Source organism: Phyllobates terribilis, unplaced genomic scaffold (genome assembly GCF_046119375.1).
Source record: "Phyllobates terribilis strain yellow unplaced genomic scaffold, ASM4611937v1 Scaffold_4__5_contigs__length_816908805, whole genome shotgun sequence".
Taxonomy (NCBI): Eukaryota; Metazoa; Chordata; class Amphibia; order Anura; family Dendrobatidae; genus Phyllobates; species Phyllobates terribilis.
In genome coordinates this window covers 94,212,370-94,238,894 of record NW_027362764.1, presented here as the reverse complement: position 1 = coordinate 94,238,894, position 26,525 = coordinate 94,212,370, and the positions used below count along the sequence as shown (strand labels likewise).

Sequence of the window (26,525 nt, the reverse complement as noted above, 5' to 3'; positions counted from 1 at the left end):
CAGACCAAAGGACCTTTTCAAAACACGTAGGAAGCCTTTGCAGGTGTTTTTTGTTAATTATTTTAGTTTACTGAGATAATGACTTTTGTGCTTTCATTGGCTGTAAGCCATAATCATCAACATTAACAGAAATAAACACTTGAAATAGATCACTCTGCTTGTAATGACTCTATATAATGAGTTTTACTTTTTGATGATATTCTCATTTTGTGAGATGCACCTGTATGTCTCATGGGCTTGTTTTAAAATGGGTAGCAATCTTTTTAAAAAAAAAAAAAATTAGACACCTTTAAGTGTATGGGCAGCACAAGACTGATATGTATCATCACCCAGCAAACCAGTAGAGCTGGGAATCTGTCTTGTAGTTGTCTACCGGCTTTGTGTGGGGTTGGGTCTGGTTGTCCGTTCTCTCAGCATGTGCACTCATTCAGGGAGACTGGACCATGTAATCACTAGCTTTGCTTGCATGGGACTGAGCAGCGATACCTTACACCGTCCATAGACAAGAGGGGTGATGTTTGTAGAAGAAAGTGCTCCTGTCTTTCTAATCACATACATGCAATTGCTTTAAGCAAGAGATTCTGGCTACTATTTAAGATAACTAATAATTTACTTTGTATTTCACAGAAAGTTTTGGAGTCTGCAGAACAAGTCCTGGTGGTGTATCACCGGTCCTGGGAGGAATACAGTAGAGGAGCTGACTACATGGACTGTCTATATAGGTAAGGAATAGATTAGGATTTGTTATCCTGACTTAAAGCATATCTGTCCTTTTTCACAAAAAAAAGCATGGTCTTGCTGCCTTCACCCCCAACAATAACTTATAAGACTAGTATATGCGCGAAAGCAGTTTTTTCCAGGAACTATTCTCTTGCAACTTGCCACTTAATATTTTTAAATGCGTAGTTTCTTTTAATCTGCTTTCTGCTAGCACTATAGGTGCTGGGATTTCCTTTCATTTCCCATCATACATTGCTTCTGCCATTGTCCAATGCCTTGCCTGCTCATTAGACTGTCGCCAAACCTATTGATATTGGCTGGTTTGGTCTAATGTGTTTGTGGACCCTTTTAGTGTCTTCTTCCTTGAGGCTGCCAGCTATAACCCATGGTCCTGTGTCCCCACCTATGGCATGGAGGAGTAATGTATAATCTTTAACTACTTTTGGACCTCCCTAAAATGTCAATGCAGAGTAAGCAGCTTCCAGGAGATTGGGCATCTGTGGGGCCGGAGAGCTGGCTGTCAGGTACAACCGGACTCCCCATAGAGAAGGCAGAGATGGTTAATTACTCTTTCTGCCAATCTGATCGCTCTACAGACAGCGCTGAACCAGCAGTTGTGTATGTACATTGGGAAACACTGAGAGCTGGGTCCAGGGAATGAAGCACTATATTGTGACCGATGGGTATGAGACCCACACCCTCAGGAGCAGGAGCTGATGGGTTGTAGGACACGGTCAGCTCTGCTATGCAGGCAGAAGGCTGGCATTCCTCTGCAACTGGGGTTATTATACTAGCCACAGTCACAGGGGAAATTGGCAATAAAAGGAATATATTGTGTTAAAATGTCCTCCCAAAGGTTTGAAAGATTTTATGGGAGGCAGAGTGTTAAAAATAAATAGAAGAAGAAAAAAAACAAAAACGAAACTTAATTTAAAAAAAAAAAAAAAAAAAAAAGCTGCTCCGCCCTTGACAATTAATTTAAATAAAAGAAAAAAATCCAGCATATAAAAATAATTTCTGTGGAAAGAGCAGAACAGTTCAAAATGTTTTCTAGCACTCTTTTTGTGATCGTAAAAAAAAAATAATGTGAGAAATAAACATGTATTTCTCATATTTCTTTACACTTTTCCCCGACGGCAGCAAAAAATAATATAAAAATGACATTAAGTTAAGCCCCATGTATCAGGTAAAAATGATTCATGGGAAGCAATTTTTTAAAGTCTATGTATGAAAAATCCTGAAATCGTGTCTGGTCAGGAACGGGAAAAAAAATGGCCCGGTCCTGAACTGGTTAATGCGATTTATATGTTTGTTGCAATTCGACTTACACCTTTTTTTGTGTTTTTGCAGAACCAGTCTATAGTAACCAGTGAGTCTGTTTCCAGATCACTTCTGGGACTCATAATCTGCTCTTGCAGCCCATTTTCCGATGCTGTATAATGCTTATCACAATGAACGACATCTGGTCGGGAGCAGCGGCACCTTGTTCTCATGATGGTGATGATTTCTCCTCCACAGGTATCTCAACACACAGTTCATAAAGAAGAACAAGCTGACAGAAGCCGATCTGCAGTACGGCTACGGCGGGGTGGACATGAATGAGCCGCTGATGGAGATCGGGGAAGTGAGTACTGTAATAGATATCCCGAGCACTGACAGGCAGGGTGAAATCCCGGGGTCTGTGCAGAAGGCCGGCTGGTCAACCATGGTAGTTTATTTTGGAGGCCAGTTCATAAGTTTCCCTGAGACTATGCATATTTGATGAATCCTGCTATCTAAAGCACAATCCTCTGACAATATAATATCAGCTATTATTCTGTTGGCAGCCACTAAACCAACCATTGCTTTAAAAATTGGCGTAAAAAAGGCGAAAAGTTGCAATTTTTTGGCTCAAAAATTTTGCAACTTTTGCCATTTTCACGCCGTTTGAATCAGCTCTGCCGAAATGGTCGGACCTGGGGAGGAGAGTGTGGGACTGTTTGATTAGGGTAGCATTCTTAGCGCGGCTCAGAGTCGCTCAGAAGAAGCGACAAATTCAGTAAGTGGCGCACACCTCTTAAAGGGAATCTGTCACCCCCCTGGGCAATATCAGACCTCCACTATGGCCATGCAGGGTATAGAAAAGTAAATCTATACATACCTGTATGGCCAATAGCAGAGGTCTGATTGCAGAGAAAAGCACTTTAATCAATTATTTTTTCCACAGGCTTGGCTCCTGGGGAACGCCAAGCAATCCCCACCTATGTTCTTATTATTCCCCTAAATCCCCATCTCTCTGCTTAATTATTATATCCCCCCCCTTCCCTGCATGTGACAGGCCCTGTGATGTGCACTGTTCTCCCTGACTTCCGGGCATGTGCCCAGCACCGCTCACATAGATCGCACTTTGCTTCATCCCGGTCCTGTTTCTCCATGCTCTGCGCCGCAGGGTTCTATTGCGCAGGCGCTGGGAAGTGACAGTGACTCCCTGGCGCCTGCTCAATAGAAACCTGCGGCGCAGTGCTCAGGCAGACGGGGCCGGAATGAAGCAAAGTGCGCTCTATGTGAGCGGTGCTTTGCGCATGTCCGGAAGTCAGGGAGCACAGTGCACATCACAGGGCCTGCCACAGGGCCCTGTGACGTGCAGGGGAGGGGGGAATATGATAATTAAGCAGGCAGGCGGATTTAGGGGAATAATAAGCAGATAGGCAGGGATTGCTTGGCTTCCCCTGGACGCCAAGCCTGTGGGAAAAAGAATTGATTAAAGTGCTTTTCTCTGCAATCAGACCTCTGCTATTGGCCATACAGGTATGTATAGACTTACTTTTCTATACCCTGTATGCCGATAGTAGAGGTCTGATATCGCCCAGGGGGTTGACAGATTCCCTTTAATTCAGTGCCTTTAACTCCAGAAAGATTGGTGTAGCTTGAGCATGCGCTGCACCAGCTTTGATGAATCGCCCCATTATGTTTTTGTCTTTTATATGACATGCTGAGATATGCCAGTGACGTCATGTTGACCACTCAGTTCACCACTGCAGCCAATCACTGAGCTCAGTGGTTGCCGATGCAGGTTGCACAAGCTGCTGAGCTTAGTAATTGTCTGCAGCAGTGATGTACCTGCTTTTCTTGTTATTTTAGAAGTATAAAAGCTTTTAGGGACCGCTTTTTTCTTTAAAATGAATAACCCCTTTAATATTTTCATTATTGTGCAATTAATAGTTACATTTTTTACCAAGGTTTGTAAAAAAGGGACTCATTTTTGTTTAATTATTATTTTGTAGAAACAGCAACACACTTGTCCATAGGCTGAGTCTAGTATTGCAGTTCAATAGCTTTCATGGGAGGATTAGACGTAGCCCATGGACAAGAGTAGCAGTGTTTATAGAAAGGAAAAGCATATCCCTTTTTTTCCCTAACCCTGGACAATCCCGTGACCAAACTGTGCACAGTTTCTTATAGGGTACCTGGTTCTGATCTTTTGACTGACCGCTATGTCATGATTTTGTTGCCTTTGTCTCGTAAAAACTCATTGTATATCACCACGTTTTATTAATATAACACAATTTGCAAATAATGTAACTGATGTAATGTAACATATTGTGATTGTTGCAGTTAGCGCTGGATATGTGGAGGAAGCTGATGATTGAACCGCTGCAGGAAACCCTCCTTCGAATGCTTCTGAAAGAGATAAAAAGGTGGGTAGGTCCGGGCTTGCCCTAGCAGGCCTGTGCTTGCCCTAGCAGGCCTGTGCTTGCCCTAGCAGGCCTGTGCTTGCCCTAGCAGGCCTGTGCTTGCCCTAGCAGGCCTGTGCTTGCCCTAGCAGGCCTGTGCTTGCCCTAGCAGGCCTGTGCTTGCCCTAGCAGGCCTGTGCTTGCCCTAGCAGGCCTGTGCTTGCTCTAGCAGGTCTGTGCTGGCACTGCAGACTTGTTACTCCAGAGAAGCTTCTTTTGCACTCTTGAATATTTCACCTGAGTGAGATCATTGACCGCTCCTGGTGGACAATTCGGAATAACCCTTTAGCTGCTGCGGCAATTTTTATACTTTGGAGATGCACAAATTTTACTCCTTTTTTTAAAAAAAATAAATAAATAAAATAATAAAAAATATATATATTGTACAACTAGATCCTGCAACACATGTATTAACAGCACAGTGGCTCAGGGGTTAGCACTGCAGCCTTGCAGCGCTGAGGTCCTGGGTTCAAATCCCACCAAGGACAACATCTGCAAGGAGTTTGTATGTTCTCCCCGTGTTTGCAGGGGTCTCCACCGGGTTCTCCAGTTTCCTCCCACACTCCAAAGTTCTACTGATTCACTGTTGTTACTCTGTGTACAGGGCATTGCAGTAGCTTAGTTATCCATGGTTACGACCACTAGCAACTAACTGTCATTGTATGAGTGGTCATGACCATGGATACCTAAGCTACTGCAATGCCCTGCACATGAAGTAAGCAACATAGCGAATCAGAAGAACTATACTACATTACTAATTGGAGGTATTTGCTAATAGTATGATTACACCTACTACATATTGGGATAGGATCTTGGAGATGGAAATGCCCCTTTAAGTTAAGAGAACAGCTTTCTTCTTCCTTACAGTTATCAGCAGCTGTCTCAGCCAACTTATATGTCGGGAAGTCTTCAACAGATATTTTTATTAATATATTACTGTAGATTGTTTCCTTCTAGCATAATTGTGCTCAAAAGATTGTGTCTGTAAACACGCTTTAAAAGGGGTTGTCCTCTACTGGACTTGGGATATTGCCATCTACAAGATTCTATCCCAATATGTAGTAGGTGTAGTAATAATAATAATATTCGCAAATACCTCCAATTAGAAATGTTGTATAGTTCTTCTGATTAGCAATGTCGCTTACCCCATGTGCAGGGCGTTGCAGTAGCTTAGGTATCCATGGTTCCGACCACTAAGAATTAACAATCACTATATGAGTGGTCGTAACTATGGATACCTAAGCTACTGCACATGAGGAAAGAGACACCGCTAATCAGAAGAAATATACTACATTTCTAATTAGAGGTATTTGCTAATATTATTATTTTTACACCTACTACATATTGGGATAGAATCTTTGAGATGGGAAAGCCCCTTTAAGGCTGTGTGGACACTGTCTTTTTCAGGTGGAAACCAATAAAACGCTTAAAAGAATGACCATAATCATTCCTAGGTAATACTGCTTGCTGTGCATATGATTAATATTTTGAACATCTTTTAATCACATCAGGTTTCTAAAAACACTAAACGGTTGAAATAAGTGACCTGTCCATTCTTCTGCCATTTTTCGCTCATTAGATGCTTTGTACTTTACAATACAAGTCATTGGGAAAGCTCGAAAGATTCCTATTTTTTTTTTAATGTTTTGCCATCGGTTTTTCTAAAAAAAAAAAAAAAAAACAGCAGTTTCTTCACTTTTCAGTGGAGTGGAAAAAAACAAAAATGCGATATATTTAAAAAAGAGACGTCACAACACAAAGAGCGAATGCATAGAAAAATCCTCCATAAAAAACGCCAGTGGGCAATGCTGTCTGAAAAACACTCAGGAAGCAACAAAAATAAAAACTACATAAAAGACGCTCTAAGGAACAAAAAAAACAAAAAAAAAAAACTCCTGAGTTTCCTGAACTGTCTTCTACTTGAAAAAAAACTCACATGAGTTTAAAAAAACATTGTGTGCACATAGTCTTAGAGAGTTTTCTGTGCAGATTGTTAAAAAAAACTGTGCTTTACTCACCTTCCCCAGGTTTAGTGCACAATATCTTCTGCAGCTCCCAGTGTCTGTTACTTTCTTCAGCTCTGACAATGCCATCAGTGAGCGCAGCGACTCTGCACGTGTTGATTGGACGAGGCTCTGAGCTCACTGATTGTCTGCAGTGCTGTCAACATGTTGTCAGTGCTACAGACAATAATAGACACCGGGAGCAGCAACGGAGAATTTGCATTGGACCTGGAGAGGGTGAGTAATGCAGAGTTTGTTGATTGAAACAAACTGTTGCTGTGGGATGTTTTCTAAATCTGGAAAACCCCTTTAACTGCTAAAATGGCCATAATAACATGTCAAGTGACCACCGGGGAAGAGAGCGTTGATATCGGAGGATCGGGGTCAGTCTGGGAGGTTAGTGAATGATTGTTTGTTTTTTTTTGGGGGGGGGGGGGGGTTTATTTGCCTTCTTTAGCCACTAAAGCAATACTCTCAAATTTAGAAATTATCCCCTATATATGGGTTAGAGGATAACTTTCTGATCACTGGGAGTCTGACTACTGAGACTCCCACCGATCCAGAGAACCGGGGTTCTTAAGATCCCCTGTGTCAGTGCACACCACTGAGCCATACTCTGTATATGGGACTGACGGAGAGTCCAGAGGACGGGTATCGCTGTCTGCCCCTACACAATGATGGAGCACTGGTGCACATACGTGACTATAGGGGACACCACAGCTCCGTCCTCTGTATCATTTAGGTTCCCAGCACTCTGCCCCCCAGCGATCAGCTACTTAACGCCTATCATATATATATAATATAGCCTGGGAGCAATTTTTGCTTTGTCCAGTTTATTTTTCACAATTTCTTTTCTTTACTTTTCAGTGATCGATGTGGGGAAGACCCAAATCAAAAAGTAATCCACGGGGTTATCAACTCCTTTGTTCATGTTGAACAGTATAAGAAAAAATTTCCCTTAAAGGTACTCGAGTCTTGTAGGCTTCTGCTCTTTGTGTTTGTTTTGCAGTGTTCCTTGCAGTTTGTCTCATCTTATCTGTTCTGTTTTTTTTTTCCCTTTTTTTAGTTTTATCATGAAATTTTTGAGTGGCCTTTTCTGGCTGAAACAGGGGAGTATTACAAGCAAGAAGCTTCAAATTTATTACAAGAGTCAAACTGCTCACAATATATGGAAAAAGTAGGTATTAATGTACTTTTATTATTACTATTAACATTTAAAGGGGATTTTATCTTGACCTATCCTTTTCAGATTGGTGGAGGTCATACTTCTGACACCCCACCGATCAGCTGATTTAAAGGGGTTTTCTATTTAAAAAAAAAAAAGCTTGGTCCCCAGGCACAGTTAATTTAAGTGCTTTACTCGCCCACCATGGGTCCAGCACTGAGCCTCCGCCGCTGCTCCTATTGTCTGTTATTGTCTGCAGCGCTTGCCTCATTTGGACAGCACTGCAGCCAGTCTGTGAACTCACTGACTTTTGCCTTCTACTCGGGCAGAGCCACCGAGCTCACTGCTTAGCTAGGGCGGAGAGTCGGCTGTGGACCCAGGAAGGGTGAGCAAAGCACAGTTTATTTTTGGAAAACAAACAGTTATTGGATAGAGGAGTTTTCCGAAGATGGATAACCGCTGTAAGGGACCCAGAAGTGTCACTGCTGTATATATTGTGTAGTGGTAGTATATGGTACCGCTTGCTATCCCCTGTTCACTTGTATAGAAAAGAGCTTGCAGTACCATTCATGGCCTCTACATACTGTACCGCGCTTTGCCACTTGCGTTGTATCATGGCTTCTTCAATCGGCTGATCATTGGGGATTCCAGGGGTCGGACTTTACCAAACCAATATTGATCGGTTATCAATATTAAGTTCCCAGAAAATCCATTTAATGGTGGTATTTTAGAAATGAGAAATTTTTAAATTGTTCATACAACACTTCAGTATATAATGGTGAAAATTATCTGAAAGCTACAGCTGGACATAAATGGTCCCAAGAGTCATACAGACAAGAAAAACAAAATCTAAAAAGTTGTGACAGTTTTGCCGGCCACACAAATCCAGTTTATCTAAACAACTATCCCTTAAATGGAGAATGTGGAATGCAAACCTAAAGGGCTATTCCCATGTCCAAGATCCCATCCCAATATGTAGTAGGTATAATAATAATATTAGCAAATACCTCCAAATAGAAATGTAGCATAGTCCTTCGCAATATTATTTACCCCATGAGAAGGGCATTGCAGTAGCTTAGGTATTCATGGTTACCACCACTCATATGGTGACCTTTACTTAGTTGCTAGTGGTTGTAACCATGGATACCTAAGCTACTGCAATGCCCTGCACATGGGGTAAGCAGCGTAGTGAATCGGGAGAACTATACTACATTTCTAATTGGTGTTAGCTAATAATAATAATATTAAGGCCCCGTCACACTTGTCGGGATCATTGCTGCGTCGCTATGTGGTCGCTGGTGAGCTGTCAAACAGGCAGGCTCACCAGCGATCAGGGGAGCAGCGACATCGTGGAGAGAATCTTTCCACGATGTCCTGCTCCTGGTTACGAGCCTGCTGAAGCAGGAGCAAGCTGGTAACCATGATAAACAGCGGGTTACTAGGGGCACACGCGCTCCTAGTAACCCGTTGTTTATCATGGTTACCACTCTGCTACGGTGAGCGGGAGGTTACTGCTCACTTTAGCAGGCTCGTAACCATGATAAACAGCGGGTTACTAAGTGCGTTTGTGCCCCTAGTAACCCGCTGTTTACCATAGTTACCAGCCTGATCGCTGCTCCCGCTGGTCACACACAGCGATGTGTGCTGACCAGCGGGAGGGCAACGACCAAAAAATGGTCCAGGACACTTTGCAGCGATCAGCGACCTCACAGCAGGGGCCTGATCGTTGCAAAGTGTCACACATAGCGATATCGCTGGTGAGGTCGCTGTTGCGTCACCAAAACTGTGACACAGCAGCAATCTCGCTATGTGAGACGGGGTCTTTACTCCTGCTCCATATTGGGATAAGATCTGGGGGATGGGAATACCCCTTTAACAATACACATGCCTTTGTTTCCTTTATATGAACTATTGTGTTAAATTGATCTGTGTTTGTTGTGATGATGATTTTTGTTTATATATCCATTTAGATTTTAGGTAGATTAAAAGATGAAGAAATTCGATGTAGAAAGTATTTAAACCCCAGTTCATATACTAAAGTGATACATGAATGCCAACAGAGAATGGTCGCCGACCACTTGCAGTTCCTACATGCAGAATGTCACAATATCATTAGGCAAGAAAGGAGAAGTGGTAAGTGGATATTGTTGTATTTGTTATTACATTGTTAAAAGCGGTTGTCCAATGGGTAACTTTTTTATTTTTTTTTGCCAAAAGTTACATATCGGTTAAAAAATATACAAAAGCAGCAATACCTACCTCAGCTGTCATCTACGCCTCTGCTTTAATGCTGACAAATTGATGTTAATGTGAATAAGGGTCGAACAGGAGAGTGTCCCGAATTTGGATACCCAGCAATGGGAAGCTGTAGCACTGCTATGTATATTACAAGCAATGAAATGATCGCAGCTTCCAGTCCATGAAGGGGACTATTAAATACAGTAAAAAAATAAAAGAAAATATATGAAAAAAGTAAAAATACAAAAGTTCAAATCACTCCTCTTTTGCCCAATTAAAAATAAAACCATAAAAGCTCATCAAGAGTGTGCAAAGCAGTCATCAAAGCAAAAGGTGGCTACTTTGAAGAACCTAGAATATAAGACATATTTTCAGTTGTTTCACACTTTTTTGTTAAGTATATAATTCCACATGTGTTAATTCATAGTTTTGATGCCTTCAGTGTAAATGTACAATTTTCATAGTCCTGAAAATACAGAAAAATCTTTAAATGAGAAGGTGTGTCCAAACTTTTGGTCTGTACTGTATGTATGTGTGTGTGTATATATATAATATATACGCTGTGAGGGGAGCGGGGCACAGGAGGCAGCCTGGCGCTTTGCTCCTTAATAGCCGGCACACAGCGTAGCTGCTGCCAGGCGATCTCGTGTGCCCGCTATTAAAGGGCATGAATATTCACCCAGTCTCCACGCTCATGGGTGTGGAGAGGGGGTGAATATTCATGCCCTTTAATAGCGGGCACACGCGATCGCCTGGCAGGAGCCCCGCTGCGGCTACGCTGTGTGCCGGCTATTAAGGAGCATGAAGTCACTGCTCCCCGCGCACACAGTCCTGTCGTGGGGAGTAGTGATTTCCGGCAGCTGATCTCTCCTTGTGAGCCGCGCATGGCAATGACGCCATGCGCGGCTCACATGGCGAGATCAGTGTGGGCAGACAGGACGCAGCTGGAGGAGAGAAGAGAGGTGAGTATGAGTGTTTATTTTTTATGTGCAGCGTGATGGGGATTAGGGGGATCATGCGTACCAGGATGAGGATGAGGGGGGGCCATGCGTACCAGGACGAGGATGAGGGGGGGGGCCCATGCGTACCAGGACGAGGATGAGGGGGGGGGGGGCATGCGTACCAGGACGAGGATGGGGGGGGGGGGGGCATGCGTACCAGGACGAGGATGAGGGGGGGGGGCATGCGTACCAGGACGAGGATGAGGGGGGGGCCATGCGTACCAGGACGAGGATGAGGGGGGGGCCATGCGTACCAGGACGAGGATGAGGGGGGGGCCATGCGTACCAGGACGAGGATGGAGGAGGGGGGGGGGCCATGCGTACGAGGATGGAGGAGGGGGGGGGCCATGCGTACCAGGACGAGGAGGGGGGGGGGGCCATGCGTACCAGGACGAGGATGGGGGGGGGGGGCATGCGTACCAGGACGAGGATGAGGGAGGGGGGGGCATGCGTACGAGGATGAGGATGAGGGAGGGGGGGGCATGCGTACGAGGATGGGGGGGGGGGGGGCATGCGTACCAGGACGAGGATGAGGGGGGGGGCCATGCGTACCAGGACGAGGATGAGGGGGGGGGCCATGCGTACCAGGACGAGGATGAGGGGGGGGGGCCATGCGTACCAGGACGAGGATGAGGGGGGGGGGCCATGCGTACCAGGACGAGGATGAGGGGGGGGGGGCCATGCGTACCAGGACGAGGATGAGGGGGGGGGGCCATGCGTACCAGGACGAGGATGAGGGGGGGGGGCCATGCGTACCAGGACGAGGATGAGGGGGGGGGCCATGCGTACCAGGACGAGGATGAGGGGGGAGGGGCATGCGTACCAGGACGAGGATGAGGGGGGGGGCCATGCGTACCAGGATGAGGATGAGGGGGGGGGCCATGCGTACCAGGATGAGGATGAGGGGGGGGGCCATGCGTACCAGGATGAGGATGAGGGGGGGCCATGCGTACCAGGATGAGGATGAGGGGGGGGCCATGCGTACCAGGATGAGGATGGGGGGGGGGGGGGCCATGCGTACCAGGACGAGGAGGGGGGGGGGCCATGCGTACCAGGACGAGGAGGGGGGGGGCCATGCGTACAAGGACAAGGATGGGGGGGGCATGCATATCAGGATGGGGGCCACGTATAATAGGAAGGGGGGGGCATTTCCCCTATACCGGTGTCAGCAGCAAATCCGCTCCCCCTTAACAGGGCATCGTGACCACATATTTTGCTTAAATTTTTTTTTCTATTTTCCTACTCTAAAACCTAGGTGCGTCTTATAGTCCGAAAAATACGGTAATTAGATTGGTAAGTGGTGTAACAAGAAGAAAAATCGAAACGCAAGAGTTTTTTTTGGCTGACACAACATTGCAATAAGAGGCGATAAAAATATCGTATCTACCCTAACATGGTATCAGTAAAAACATAAGCCCCCACCCAGCCCCATATCCTGAAAACTGAAAATGTTATGGGTCTCAGAAATAGGTGACACAAGCAAAAAAAAAAAAAAAAAAAAATTTTTTTCAAATTTCTTTTTCATCACTTAAACAATAATAAAACTTTATATGTTTATCTGCATAATTGTAGTGACCTAGAGAGTCATATCTCCTGGTCAGTTTTACCATATAGCGAGTATGGTAAATACCCCCCCCCCCCCCCCCAAAAAAAAACCTTGTGGATTTGCACCTTTTATTTTGCAATTTCAGCGCACTTGGAATTTTTTTTCCCACTTTCCAGTGCATCACATGATAAAGTAAAAGGTGTCATTCAAAAGATCAACTCATCTCACAAAAGAAAAGCAAGGTCTCATACGGCTATGGGGACGGAAAAAGAAAAAAGTTGTGGCTGTTTGAAGAAGGGGGAGGAAAAAAAATTGGAAATAGGCCGGTCATGAAGGGGTTAGTGTATTTGTCACTAATATATTTTAATTATGGTGGTTTCCCCATTGTCCCGTTATTTGCTCTGGTCCAGATTTGTTCCTTAACCCCTTAATGACTGGAGCATTTTCCGTTTTTGCGTTTTCGTTTTTTGCTCCCCTTGTTCCCAGAGCCATAACTTTTTTTTTTTTTTTTTTCGGTCAATATGGCCGTGTGAGGGCTTATTTTTTTGTAGGACAAGTTGTACTTTTGAACGATATCACTGGTTTTACCATATCGTGTACTGGAAAACGGGGGAAAAAATTACAAGTGCAGTGAAATTGCAAAAAAAAGTGCAATTCCACAGTTGTTCTGTGGTTTTTTTTTTTTTTTTACCACGTTCACTGAATGCTAAAACTGACCTGCCATTATTATTCTCCAGGTCATTATGAGTTTGTAGACACCAAACATGTATAGGTTCTTTTTTTTAAGTGGTGGAAAAAAAATCCAAAGTTTGCTTAAAAAAAAAAAATAAATAAAATGGCGCCATTTTCCGAGACCCGCAGCGCTTCCATTTTTCGGGATCTGGGGCCGGGTGAGAGCTTATTTTTTGTGCGCTGAGCTGACATTTTTATTGGTACCTTTTTGGGGTAGATCCGATGTTTTGATTGCCCGTTATTGCATTTTATTGCAATGTTGCGGTGACCAAAAAACGTAATTCTGGCATTTTGAATTTTTTTCTCATTACGCCATTTACCGTTCGGATTAATTCTTTTTTTATGTTGATCGGGCGATTCTGAACGCGGCGATACCAAATATGTGCATGTGGAGGTTTTTTTAATTGTTTTATTTTTAATGGAGGCGAAAGGGGGGAGATTTAAACTTTTATATATTTTTTATTTTTAAAAAAAATTGTTTTGTTTTTTTTTTACTTTCTGCTTGCTTCAATAGTCTCCATGGGAGACTAGAAGCTGCAGTTGTCTGATCAGCTGTGCTACATACAGGCGATGAGCAGATTGCCTGTATGTAGCAGATTTGCTCACTTATTATGAGCACCAACCACTGGGCGGCTCTCATAGAAATCTGGACTTGACAACCACATGGGTCTGCTGCAGACCCTGGGTTGTCATGCCAACCCATCGATGACCCACGATCATGTGACGGGGTCACAAATGGGCGAAGTAAGTGACGCGCTTCCGTCGCAGTGCCATTAAATGCCGCTGTCAGATTGACAGCGGCATTTAACTAGTTAACAGTCGCGGATGGATCGCAATTCCACCCATGGCTGTTGCGGGCACATGTCGACTGACATGTGCCTGGTTTAGCGCAGGCCCAGTGCCGGAGCCCGCACTAAACAGGGGGATACAACGTGTGCCATACTATTACGGCACATGTCGTAAAGGGGTTAAAAAGGGGTTTTCTCCTGTGTGTTAGCACATGACTAGTGATATGTATGAGGGGAGCTGGCTTTGCAGTTCAATAGATCAGCCAAGCCAGCCCCCTTCAATTGTTGTATTTACTCAGCCTTGTGTGTCGAGCAAAAGATTCCTCCTACAGATCTAATGGGTGAGAAGATGAATTGGTGAAGAATCAGGGCTATATCAGGGTATATTAGCTTTACGGGTTCCGGTGTAACACTTGTGGCCCCTGCATGGCATAAATCTGAATCCTGTGCGTAACATGGGTCTGTTTTTCCTACTTCCAGACATGGCCAATATGTACACCCTTCTTCGTGCTGTATCTAATGGCTTACCTCACATGATTCAGGAATTACAAAACCATATCCACGATGAGGGCCTTAGAGCTGTTAGTAATCTTTCTCAGGAAAATGTGAGTATTTCCTAAGCACAGTTATTTTATCCATGTGGATCCGACTTTTTCATCTCTTGGGCCTGTTATTTTATAGGTTTTTTGGGAAGGAAGGTGCATGTATAGTAAGTCACGTGCAGCGTTCTCCGCATTCTTCCTGGGTGATTTCCTCCCACAGCTCAATGAGTGTAGAGACCCCCATTCACATTGGATCAAAAATGGCTGAACCCATCTGATGTTTGGTAGTTTCCCAACTCTCCCTCGACAGATAATGTCAGGGAAGACACAAATTTGGAATTTCAAAACTTGATCTTTTTCTTTTCACGGCAGGTGTTTGACCGACCTCTATCTCCTGTGTACGACCTGCCGAATATCCAGCTTATAATTACGTAGCAAACCTATAATTTATGTAACGGGCTACGAACAAAGACTATATGGTCTAATTATGTTGTTGGGAAGCTTAGCTTCAAGTAGGGGACAGTCATAGTAAGACTGCAGGATCAGATTACAAAGAGTTTGTTTGTTGAACCGTAGAGACGCATGGATCTGCATGGGAGCTGTAGATACAAAATACAAAACAATAAAATAGCTTTTTTAAGCGGTTAAAAAAAAATTTGTCAACCATTTGTTCCATAGGTTGATTTCAATATTACACTTTTATGTAAAATATGTATTTAATTATTTTTTCTCCTGCCTTTATTCGCTTCCAGATGCCAACCCTGTTTGTGGAGTCTGTCTTAGAGGTCCACAGTAAATTTGTCCAGCTCGTCAACACCGTTTTAAACGGAGATCAACATTTTATGAGCGCACTAGACAAGGTACGTCAAACTAGAAGTGTAGAGAAAAGTTATTGAGCTTTCAGCAGAGAAGATGGTCACTAACATGGAGAACACTTGTGAACGTCGGGCCCTGGTCACATAATGTTAGAGCAGGGGAGCACCACCTTTTCTGGTCCAAGGGCCACATTGTCAGACTGAACTAATCCCAAGGGCCACAATAAATCCAGAGTGGTATTATTATCTAAGACATTCATGGTGTGTAGAATGTATGTGACATGACTGTTCCGGGTGCTGGTTCCATCTTCAGGAATCTCGCCTGTCGGGAGAATGGCTGACCCCGGCTTTGTCTCTCCTCCTGATTGCCGTCCAGAGAGGAAGAGCTGATGTGTGCAAGTTGCTGAAACGGATGAATATTTTACTGCTCCCATAAAACTGAATGAAGACCGCTGCAACCTTGTGCGGCCACCTCACAAAGTTTCCTGATCGGTGCCAGTCCCAGTGGTCCAGTCCCCATCCTGCAGATAAGAGAGAACTTGTTTTCCCTGGACAACCCCTTTTTAAAGAATCATTTCCAGCATTGAAAGATATTACCTATCCAGAGAATAGGTGATTAGGTGATAACTTTCTGATCAATTGTGGTCCGACCGGTGGGACCCTGCCTTATCCTGAGAACAGAGCTCTGTCGGAATGACGCTTAGCCGCCACTTTTTTGCACAGATTGCAGAGTTTCCTCCGCCAGTCCCACAGACCATGAATGGAACAACAAATATAGCGGTGAAATGATCATCTATTATCGGTCTTCCATCTTCTTTTTCTGTTCTTTATTCCCATTTTCATGTCACTTGTTGTATTACTGCCCGTATTTAGCTGACACAGCGGTCAGAGTCTCACCATCGTTGTGCTATGTACGGACATGCTCATTTTCTTTTGTGTCTCAAAGCACAGACTGCTCTCCTGTAACTTTAAAAAAGTTTTTTTTTTCTTTATGCAGTTGCAGTGTTTTGCCTGATGGTGGCAGCCCGCCCGATGTGTGCACTCATTACATAACACAAAGCCGTGACTATTGCCGTCACCTTCCCTTTTTTTTTTTTTTTTTTTTTTTTATTTCTACAGCCCAATTCCTGGTCATAAAGCAATGGCCATATCAATCCAATTCTACCAAAAGGGGTGTAATTTAGGCAGACTTTTAGCCTTAAGTTGTGTTGTCACAATCCGACCAGCAGCTTTAAATGACCGCCGATCACTAAACAGTTGTTTTAATAGCATGCTTACACAGGCCGCAGTGACTGATACGCCCTGACCGGTCAGTAATAGACTGCTCGGTGCACATAGGCGGCCATTGTTCTCTGCAGCTCGAGTCCTGTTTACACCGGATGATGCGCGGCCGAGAATTATTCTTTTGCGCTGCACAAAACATAATGAGCATTTTGCTCCCAGATCAGGTGATCGGCAGCCTGCTTACACTGAAAGATGATTGTGAAACGAGACGTCTTACGGACACTCCTTCACTGTTATCTTTCAGTGTAATTATAGCTTTAGTGTCATGATGGTATATGGGAGGAAAGCTGCTGGATTGAATGACATGATAGCGATGTACAGATCTCTCCCTGTGGCCCGGACGGTGTATTTGGGTTAATACTTTACTGCTTTTTCTATACAGGCTCTTACGTGTGTCGTCAACTACAAAGAACCCAAATCTGTCTGCAAAGCACCTGAATTGGTGAGTCCTCTCTCCCCAAACCAATAATGGGTTTCTATTAGGCCAAATTCACACCAGCATGTAAAAGTCATCCAGAAAAGTCCGATTATGTTTTTCTCACTTGTCATCCATATAAAATCCTTTTTTCACAGCAGCTATTAATCATTTTACAGTTTCCTATATTACAAAATTGCAATGTAGCTGTAAAAAATTGATGCCATACTGTGCATCCGTCTTTTTTGTTTTTGGATGCACACAGACCTGCCTTCTGATTTATGGAAGAAACTAGGGGACTCTGCGATTTTTAAAAAAATTTTTGCATGCGCAGATTCAGTCCTTGAAAAAATCACTCATCTGCACGGCCCCATTGAATAACATTGGTCCGAGTGCTGTGCGTTTTTTTTTTTTTTTTTCTACAGACAGCACTCGGACCGACAATACGGTCATGTGAACGAGCCCTTAAAGTGAAGCTTCACATTAAACGACCTGTGACGCACATTTTTGCCACAGCTCGGGTCCTTGTGTTTTATAGCCGGTTAAGGAGCTGATCTCCAGCCATACAGCTGGTGCAAGCTCTGATACCTGCGATTTAGATGCCAACCGTGGCACTTAAAGGGGTTGTGCCACCATAAAGAATATATTTAGCTAAGCAAAAAAGCTGGAAATAAATGGTTTTGTAATTAAAAATTATGCTCCATTCAATAAATACCAAGCTTTCATCTGCTGAAATATGCCCCCTGGCGTTATTCTTGGAGTTCCCCCCCAACTCCACACTCCCAGTGTGCACAACATATGATACCTGCACTGACAAGGGTCTGACAGCGAGCGCAGGGAGCAGATTCCTGAAAGCACAGAAGTGTGGCAGTGATTCTTCCCCTTGCGCTCACACTCTGGGTGAGATCTTTCTGCTTCACAGACCTGTGTGAGCGCGATGGCAGACAGATGCTTCCCGTGCTCACAGCGGCATTTAACACGCCGCAGGGAGCGTCCCGTAATTGATGTGATTGCGCTGAGCTGATGGTTTGCCATGATAGCTGGGGGTCTGCTGGTGACCCCTGTGCCTGTCATTACAAATGTCTTGTGAAAGCCAACCCGTAGCTGGCATTCATAGGAGATCGTAATTTTAGCTGTCCATAACAATGCTGAGTCTCCTAAGGGGGGGGGGGGGGACTATTAAATACAGTAAAAACAATTTTTAAAAAAAAATTGAAATAAAAGCACAAGTTCAAATCACCCCCTTTTGCCCCATTAAAAATAAAACTAATGAAAAAAAAAGTACATATTTGGTATTGCTGTATTCGGAAAAGTCCAATCTATCAAAATACACTGCTCAAAAAAATAAAGGAAACCCTCAAATATCACATCCTAGATCAGAATGAATGAAATATTCTCATTGAATACTTTATTCTGTACAAAGTTGAATGTGCTGACAACAAAATCACACAAAAATCATCAATGGAAATCAAATTTATTAACCAATGGAGGCCTGGATTTGGAGTCACCCCCAAAATTAAAGTGGAAAAACACTACAGGCTGATCCAACTTTGATGTAATGTCCTTAAAACAAGTCAAAATGAGGCTCAGTATTGTGTGTGGCCTCCACGTGCCTGTATGACCTCCCTACAACGCCTGGGCATGCTCCTGATGAGGTTGCGGATGGTCTCCTGTGGGATCTCCTTCCAGACCTGGACTAAAACATCGGCCAACTCCTGGACTGTCTGTGGTGCAACGTGACGTTGGTGGATGGAGCGAGACATGATGTCCCAGATGTGCTCAATCGGATTCAGGTCTGGGGAACGGGCGGGCCAGTCCATAGCGTCAATGCCTTCATCTTGCAGGAACTGCTGACACACTCCAGCCACATGAGGTCTGGCATTGTCCTGCATTAGGAGGAACCCAGGGCCCAACCGCACCAGCAAATGGTCTGAGGATCTCATCTCGTTACCTAATGGCAGTCAGGCTACCTCTGGCAAGCACATGGAGGGCTGTGCGGCCCTCCAAAGAAATGCCACCCCACCCCACAACATTACTGACCCACTCCTAAACCAGTCATACTGAAGGATGTTGCAGGCAGCAGATCGCTGTCCACGGCGTCTCCAGACTCTGTCACGTCTGTCACATGTGCTCAGTGTGAACCTGCTTTCATCTGTGAAGAGCACAGGGCGCCAGTGGCGACTTTTCCAATCCTGGTGTTCTGTAGCAAATGCCAAGCGTCCTGCACGGTGTTGGGCTGTGAGCACAACCCCCATCTGTGGACGTCGGGCACTCATACCACCCTCATGGAGTCGGTTTCTAACCGTTTGTGCAGACACATGCACATTTGTGGCCTGCTGGAGGTCATTTTGCAGGGCTCTGGCAGTGCTCCTCCTGTTCCTCCTTGCACAAAGGCAGAGGTAGCGGTCCTGCTGCTGAGTTGTTGCCCTCATACGGCCCCCTCCACGTCTCCTGGTGTACTGGCCTGTCTCCTGGTAGCGCCTCAAGCCTCTGGACACTACGCTGACAGACACGGCAAACCTTCTTGCCACAGCTCGCATTGATGTGCCATCCTGGATGAGCCGCACTACCTGAGCAACTTCTGTGGGTTGTAGAGTCCGTCTCATGCTACCACGAGTGTGAAAGCACAACCAACATTCAAAAATGACCAAAACATCAGCCAGAAAGCATTGGTACTGAGATGTGGTCTGTGGTCCCCACCTGCGGAACCACTCCTTTATTGAGGTTGTCTTGATAATTGCCAATAATTTCCATCTATTGTCTATTCCATTTGCACAACAGCTTGTGAAATTGATTGTCAATCAGTGTTGCTTCCTAAGTGGACAGTTTGATTTCACAGAAGTTTGATTTACTTGACGTTATATTTTTTTGAGCAGTGTATATAAAATAAATTAGTCTGATTGGTAAACAGCGTAATGAGAAAAAAATAAAAATGCCAGAATTAAAAAATTTTTGGCCGCCGTAACTTTGCGATAAGATCAAAACATTGTATCTACTGTACCCCAAAATGGTATCAGTAAAAGGAAAGCTCAGGGCGCAAAAAATATGCCCCAGATCCTGAAAAATGAGAGCGTTTCGGGTCTTGGAAAATGGCAATTAAAGCCTATATATATATATATATATATATATATATATATATATATATATATATATATATATATATATATATATATATATATATATATATATATATATATATATATATATATATATATATATACACACATTTTAATTTTTTTTTACAAATTTCTGAATTTTTTTTACATTTTTTGCAAATTCAATGCGCTTGGATTTTTTTCCCCGTTTTCCAGTACATTATGGAGTAGAGTGAATGGTGTCATTCAAAAGTAGAGCTCGTCCTGCAAAAAATAAGCCCTCTAACGGCTGTATTGACGGAAAAATAAACATTTATGATTCTTGGAAGAAGGGGAGCAAAAAATAAAGCGGAAAATTGCCAAGTCATGAAGGGGTTAAAGCACAAAAGCTGAAAGTGGTCTGGTACTTACGGGATTAAAGACGGGGCCTCGTGAAAAGTCTCAGGGGGCATAGGGAGAGCCATTTCTTATGTGCTATATGAATGTGGCCCCAAATGTGGACCAATAAAGTAAAATAAATGATGTTTTTTCTCCATAATCCGAGCAGCTGTCCTCTGTAGTGTAAGACTAATGCCTTGTCATCTGTGTCTCCATAATCCACACAGCTGGCCAAATACTGTGATAACATGCTGAAAAAATCAGCCAAAGGAATGACGGAGAATGAGGTGGAAGACAAGCTAACAAGTTTTATTACCGTCTTCAAGTACATAGACGATAAAGATGTTTTCCAGAAGGTATGTGTTACATCAGCGTAACCTGAACAGCCGTCTTCATACCTTTTTCACATTCTGTAATGCTTCCTATCGGTGCAGTTATATTCCCTGAACGGAGGTATATCCACACTATACTGGCATACACAAGTAAAGAATTGTGTTTAATAAAAGGCCATTTATCAAATAGAAAAAAAAGTATTCTTTTAAGTCAGATTTTTATTCACCATATCCAATATATTTCCCAAAATAGTACCGTATATTCCGGCGTATAAGACGACTTTTGAAGACTGAAAAATCTTCTGTCTAGTCTGGGGTCGTCTTATACGCCGGTAATGCTTTTGAACTTTCAGAAATTGACATGCGGGGATACTCTGGGGGTGTTAATAAGCTGCCGTGGCCGTATCCCTGCCATGTCGGAGTTAATATAAGGTGGAGGGAGTTAAAATACGGCGGCGGTAGGTCCAGACAGTCAGCGCTTCTGTGCTGAAACTGACACATCGCTGCGTATTCCCAGCTCCGGACACAGCGCAGGGCTTCTGTGGCGACAGCTTTCACTTGTCACAGAAGCGCTGCGCTGTGTCCGGAGCAGGGAAGTTCGCATCGCTTCTGTGACAATATATAAAAAGCCGGCAATTCAGCAGCCGCATAAGCCGCCACCCGACAATTTAGAATAGAAAGAATAGAGCTTCACACATAGATTAGATAGATAGAAACATGTCAGTCACATATATAAGAAGTACAGTGACAGTGTTGGTTACTGTACTTGTCATTTAGTGTAAAGGATTTATTAAAACAAATAATAGTGTTTTCATGCACCGTCTCTTTAAAAAAGCCGGCCGGCAATTCAGCAGCGGTACCTGACAATTTATAACAGACAGAATAGAGCTTCACACATAGATTAGATAGATAGAAACATGTCAGTCACATATATATGAAGTACAGGGACAGTGCTGGTTACTGTACTTGTCATCTAGTGTTAAAATAACGGATTTATTAAAAAAAAAATTGGCGTGGGGTTCCCCTTAATTTTAGGCTCTAGCGGAGGTTAAGCAGACGGCTGGGGCAGATGTTTGAAGCCTGGGAAGGGGGTAATACCCACGGAGCTTCCCAGGCTACTAATATCAGCCCCCAGCTGAATACCTAGCCTTTACTAGCTATTAAAATGGGGGATCCCAAAAAAATGACGTGGGGTCCCCCCTATTTTAATAGCTAGCAAAGGCTAGGCAGACAGCTGGAGGCTGATATTAATAGCCCAGGAAGGGAGCCATGAATATTAGCCCCCTCCCAGGCTAGAAACACCAGCCGTCAGCCGCCCCAGAAATGGCGCATTCATAGGATGCGCCAATTCTGGCACTTAGCCTCGCTCTTCCCACTGCCCTGTAGCGGTGGCAGTGGGGTAATAGGGCTGGGGTTGATGTCAGCTTATAATGCCAGCTGACATCAAGCCCAGGTTAGTAATGGAGAGGCGTCTATAAGACACCCCCATTACTAACCCCATAGTCAAAGTTACAAAAAAACACAAACACCCAGAATAAAGTCCTTTAATTGAAATAAAGACACAAATCTTTATTGTTCTAAATTAAACCATACTTACCATCACGCCCATTCCAGCTGAAGCCAACGATCTCCTGTAATAAAAATAAAATAATAAAGCAACCTCATCCTTACCTTTCCATGGTTCCCAGGACGGGTCCAGCTCTGCTACATCGAGATGACAGGATGGACCGCAGCAGAACGCCGCCATCCAGCCTGTCATCCCACAGACACTGAGAAGCGCAGGCATGCTTGCGCTCCTCAGTGTCTGACTGTGACGGCATCCAGATGAGCCGACAATGAACTCAGCTCACCTCCTGGACGTCCGTCACTGACAGCGTGGGAAACTTCTACTGCGCATGCGGGGAGCAGGAGAATTTTCCCACGCTGTCAGTGACGTGCATGAGGTGAGCCGAGTTCATTGGACATGATCTCGGCTCATCTGGATGCCGTCACAGTCAGACACTGAGGAGCGCAAGCATGCCTGCGCTTCTCAGTGTCTGCCGCATGGCAAGCTGAACGGCAGCGTTCTGCTGCGGTGCAGCCTGTCATGTGAATGTAGCAGAGCTGGACCGGTCCTGGGAACCATGGAGAGGTAAAGATGAGGTTGCTTTATTATTTTACTTTTATTGCAGGAGATCGTTGGCTTCAGCTGGAATGGGCGTGATGGTAAGTATGGTTTAATTTAGAACATTAAAAAATTGTGTCTTTATTTCAATTAAAGGACTTTATTCTGGGTGTTGTGTTTTTTTTAATTACTTTACTAGAAATTCATGGTGGTCATGTCTAATATTGGCGTGACCCCATGAATTTCGGGCTTAGGGCCAGCTGATAATGCCAAGCTGGCCCTAACCCCTTTATTACCCAGTGAGCCACCGCACCAGGGCCCTGGATGAGTTGGGTACAGCGCCAGAAGATGGCGCTTCTATGAACGCGCCATTTTCCGGGGTGGCTGCGGACTGCAATTTGCAGCGGGGGGGGGCCCAGAAAGCTTGGGCCTCCCTGCGCTGCGGATTCCAGCCCCCAGCTGCCTAGTTGTACCTGGCTGGACACAAAGATAGGGCGAAGCCCCACGTATTTTTTTTTTAAATTATTTCATGAAATAATTTAAAAAAAAAAAGGGCTTCCCTATATTGTTGTGTCCGGCCAGGTACAAATAGGCAGCTGGTGGTTGGGTGCAGCCTGTTCCTGCCTGCTGTACCTGGCTGGACACAAAAATATGGCGAAGCCCCACGTCAACATTTTTGGGAAAAATTAATTACAAAATTAATAATTTAGGGACTGCATCTTTATTAACCCCTCAATTGTCATTTAGTGTTAAAATAAAGGATTTTTTAAAAAGAAAATTGGCGTGGGATCCACCATCATTATAGTCTCTAGCGGAGGTTAAGCAGACGGCTGGGAAGGGGGTAATACCCACGGAGCTTCCCAGGCTACTAATATCAGCCCCCAGCTGAATACCTAGCCTTTACTAGCTATTAGAATGGGGGACCCCCCCAAAAAATGACGTGGGGTCCCCCCTATTTTAATATGTTTATGAGTGACAGTTTTCCTGCTATATACCTGCATGTCATAAGAATTTAAATTAAAAAAAGGACAATGTTAAATTCAAATCTGTTTTTTTTTAATTTTTACCGGTGTTTGGTATGCGTTGGAAAAGGGGTAGTCTTATACGGTGAATATATCCTAAACTCTATATTTTAACAGGAAAGTAGGGGGGTCGTCTTATACACCAGGTCGTCTTATACGCCGGAATATACGGTACATAAAAAAATGTGCCATTAAAAAATAACCGAAAGGGGTTAAAGGGAATCTGTCACCAGGTTTATGCATCTCCGTCTAAGGGCAGTATAAAATAAGGGCAGGGACCCTGATTCCAGTGCTGGATCACTTACTGGACTCCTTGTTTGTAGTTTTGCTAATAGCATTGTATTATATGCTGAAGCTTTGCTAGTCCTGCGCACACATCATTAAGTGGCAGCTTTCTGTGTACACTCTGCATAGGCAGAAAGCTGCCAATCAGGCGGGTATAGTCAGAGGTCATAAATATTGAGGACTATATAGCAGGAGTTAATCACTAAGATGCCTAGCAGAGCTGAAGCAGATAAGTGATTTTATGAAATCTACAGCAAGAAACCTAGAAGTGACACACTGCAGAATCAAGGTCTCTGTCCTTACTTTATCCTTCACCTGGGGCAACAAAAACATGGTGACTGATTTTTCTTCAAAGTTTAACTTGGCGTTTTAATTTTTATTTCATAAATCGATAATACACATGAAAATAAGGAACTTTGTAATATATCTTATCCGAGAAATCTGCTTCTTTCTCTGCCAGGACTGATCATTCATTTTCAAAATTCTCAATTAACGGGTAAAATCTGTATTCAGTGAAGACAGATGATTGTATTGCTGAGATAGGAGATGACAGTTGGTGCTGATAAGATTCAGTGTAGAGGGAAGGAGGGAGGATGGAAGAGCGCTGCCTTTTTGCTTCTCCCTCTTCCACCCACTTCCGTCTACATAGAATCGTAAAACAAACTGCTGCCATCTCCTGTCTCAGTAATGTAACAATCTGTCTTCACTGAATACAGATTTTACCCGTGAAGTGAGAATTTTTCTATAATTAATCATCAGTCCAGGAGGAGAAAGAAGCAGATTTTTCTGATACGATATATTAGAAAGTTCCTTATTTTCATGTCTGCTAATGATTTATAGAATAAAAATTGTAAAACAACTGTTACACTTAAGATTTCCTCTCCAACTTCTGTGTTTTAGTGATTAAGTTAGAGAGATGGTTTTGCTTAAATGGGTTATCAGAGATTTAATAAAACGGGGCAGGAAGCACCAAATATGAGTACCCTCCTGAAGCTTCGTCAGCACACATGTGCAGCAACTGCGCTCTCCACCGAGGAACTCCGCACCTTGATCGTCTTAAAGGGGTTATCCCCTCAGAGAAAACTTTTAACCCATTTGCACTGCTATTTGTGAAAAAAACAAACTATGCCTTAAAGGGGTATTCCCATCTCCAAGATCCTAAAATATGTAGTAGTAGTGATGATGATGATATTAGCAAATTTCTTCCAATTAGAACAGTAGTATAGTTCTCCTCATAACCTATGTCACTTACCTCATGTGCAGGCTTTGCAGTAGCTTATGGATCCATGGTTACGACCACTAGCAACTAACGGTCACTGTATGAGTGGTCATAACCTTGGATACCTAAGCTACTGCAATGCCCTGCACATGCGGTAAGCAGCATAGCGAATCAGAAGAACTACACTGCTTTACTAATTGGAGGTATTTGTTAATATTATTATTATTACACCTACTACATATTGGGATCAGATCTTGGAGATGGGAATACCCTTTTGATTACCGTCTGTATTGCCACCGTGACCTTGGTCTCTGTTGGGCTGCAGTGCTGTCTTCATATCAACATCGCTGCCGTCTACACAGGCAGAGTATCGCTGAGCTCAGTGACTAGCTGCAGCCATGTAAATGCCATCACTGCAGCCACATAACGGAGACCAAGGCAGGGGCAAAGATACTGTGCGGGACCCCAGGAGGGTAAGTAATGCACAGCTTGTTTTTGTTCTTTTATACAACTAATCACATATTCTAAATGACAACTCCTTTAACTGATCTTTTTCCTGCTATTGGTGCTGGGTTTATACTATATGATTTTCATCTAGATCCCGTTATGTTAGTCCCCAAAGTATATTTGATGTTACTAGTGAGAGGCAGACCCCCGGCTTGCTGCAATGTGCATGTTACTGGAGGATCAGGGCTGATAACGTTATCCATGTGATGACTGAGCTGTCGGATATCTGGTGTGCTTGGGTTACCGTACCCTGGTTACACAATGCTCTGGATTCCAGTCTGTCCACTCAGACATTGTAAGGATCAGAACATTTACAATCTAGTTACTAAGAAATGTTTTATTTCCTCTATTCACCCGATGGCGTCCTCCTTCATCCGTGGTGTAATATGTGTCTGTTGCTTCTTAGTTCTATGCTAGAATGCTGGCAAAGCGACTGATCCACGGCCTGTCAATGTCCATGGACTCCGAAGAAACTATGATCAATAAATTAAAGGTAATGTTAGATTTCATTTTTGTAGGCAAATTGCATTTGATAGTCAAAAACAGCGAAAGATGAGGCTTGTATCCAATGCACAGGTCGTAAGTCTGACAGATGTGGATCCCACCTCCTCCTTGAGAAGG

At 43.8% G+C, this 26,525-nt stretch overlaps 1 protein-coding gene across 2 annotated transcripts in view; it reads left to right on the top strand.

Moving 5' to 3' along the window:
- The window catches only part of CUL2 (cullin 2), a 74,268-nt gene that overhangs the window by 19,165 nt on the left and 28,578 nt on the right, over positions 1–26,525 (top strand). For both annotated transcript variants that reach the window (XM_073677634.1, XM_073677633.1), the window contains 11 exons: positions 628–722; positions 2,239–2,344; positions 4,315–4,397; positions 7,304–7,400; positions 7,503–7,613; positions 9,572–9,734; positions 14,387–14,511; positions 15,201–15,308; positions 16,930–16,989; positions 20,663–20,791; positions 26,311–26,397. In XM_073677634.1, coding sequence (XP_073533735.1) covers positions 628–722; positions 2,239–2,344; positions 4,315–4,397; positions 7,304–7,400; positions 7,503–7,613; positions 9,572–9,734; positions 14,387–14,511; positions 15,201–15,308; positions 16,930–16,989; positions 20,663–20,791; positions 26,311–26,397 — 1,164 coding nt within the window. The remainder of the gene's footprint in view (positions 1–627; positions 723–2,238; positions 2,345–4,314; positions 4,398–7,303; positions 7,401–7,502; positions 7,614–9,571; positions 9,735–14,386; positions 14,512–15,200; positions 15,309–16,929; positions 16,990–20,662; positions 20,792–26,310; positions 26,398–26,525) is intronic.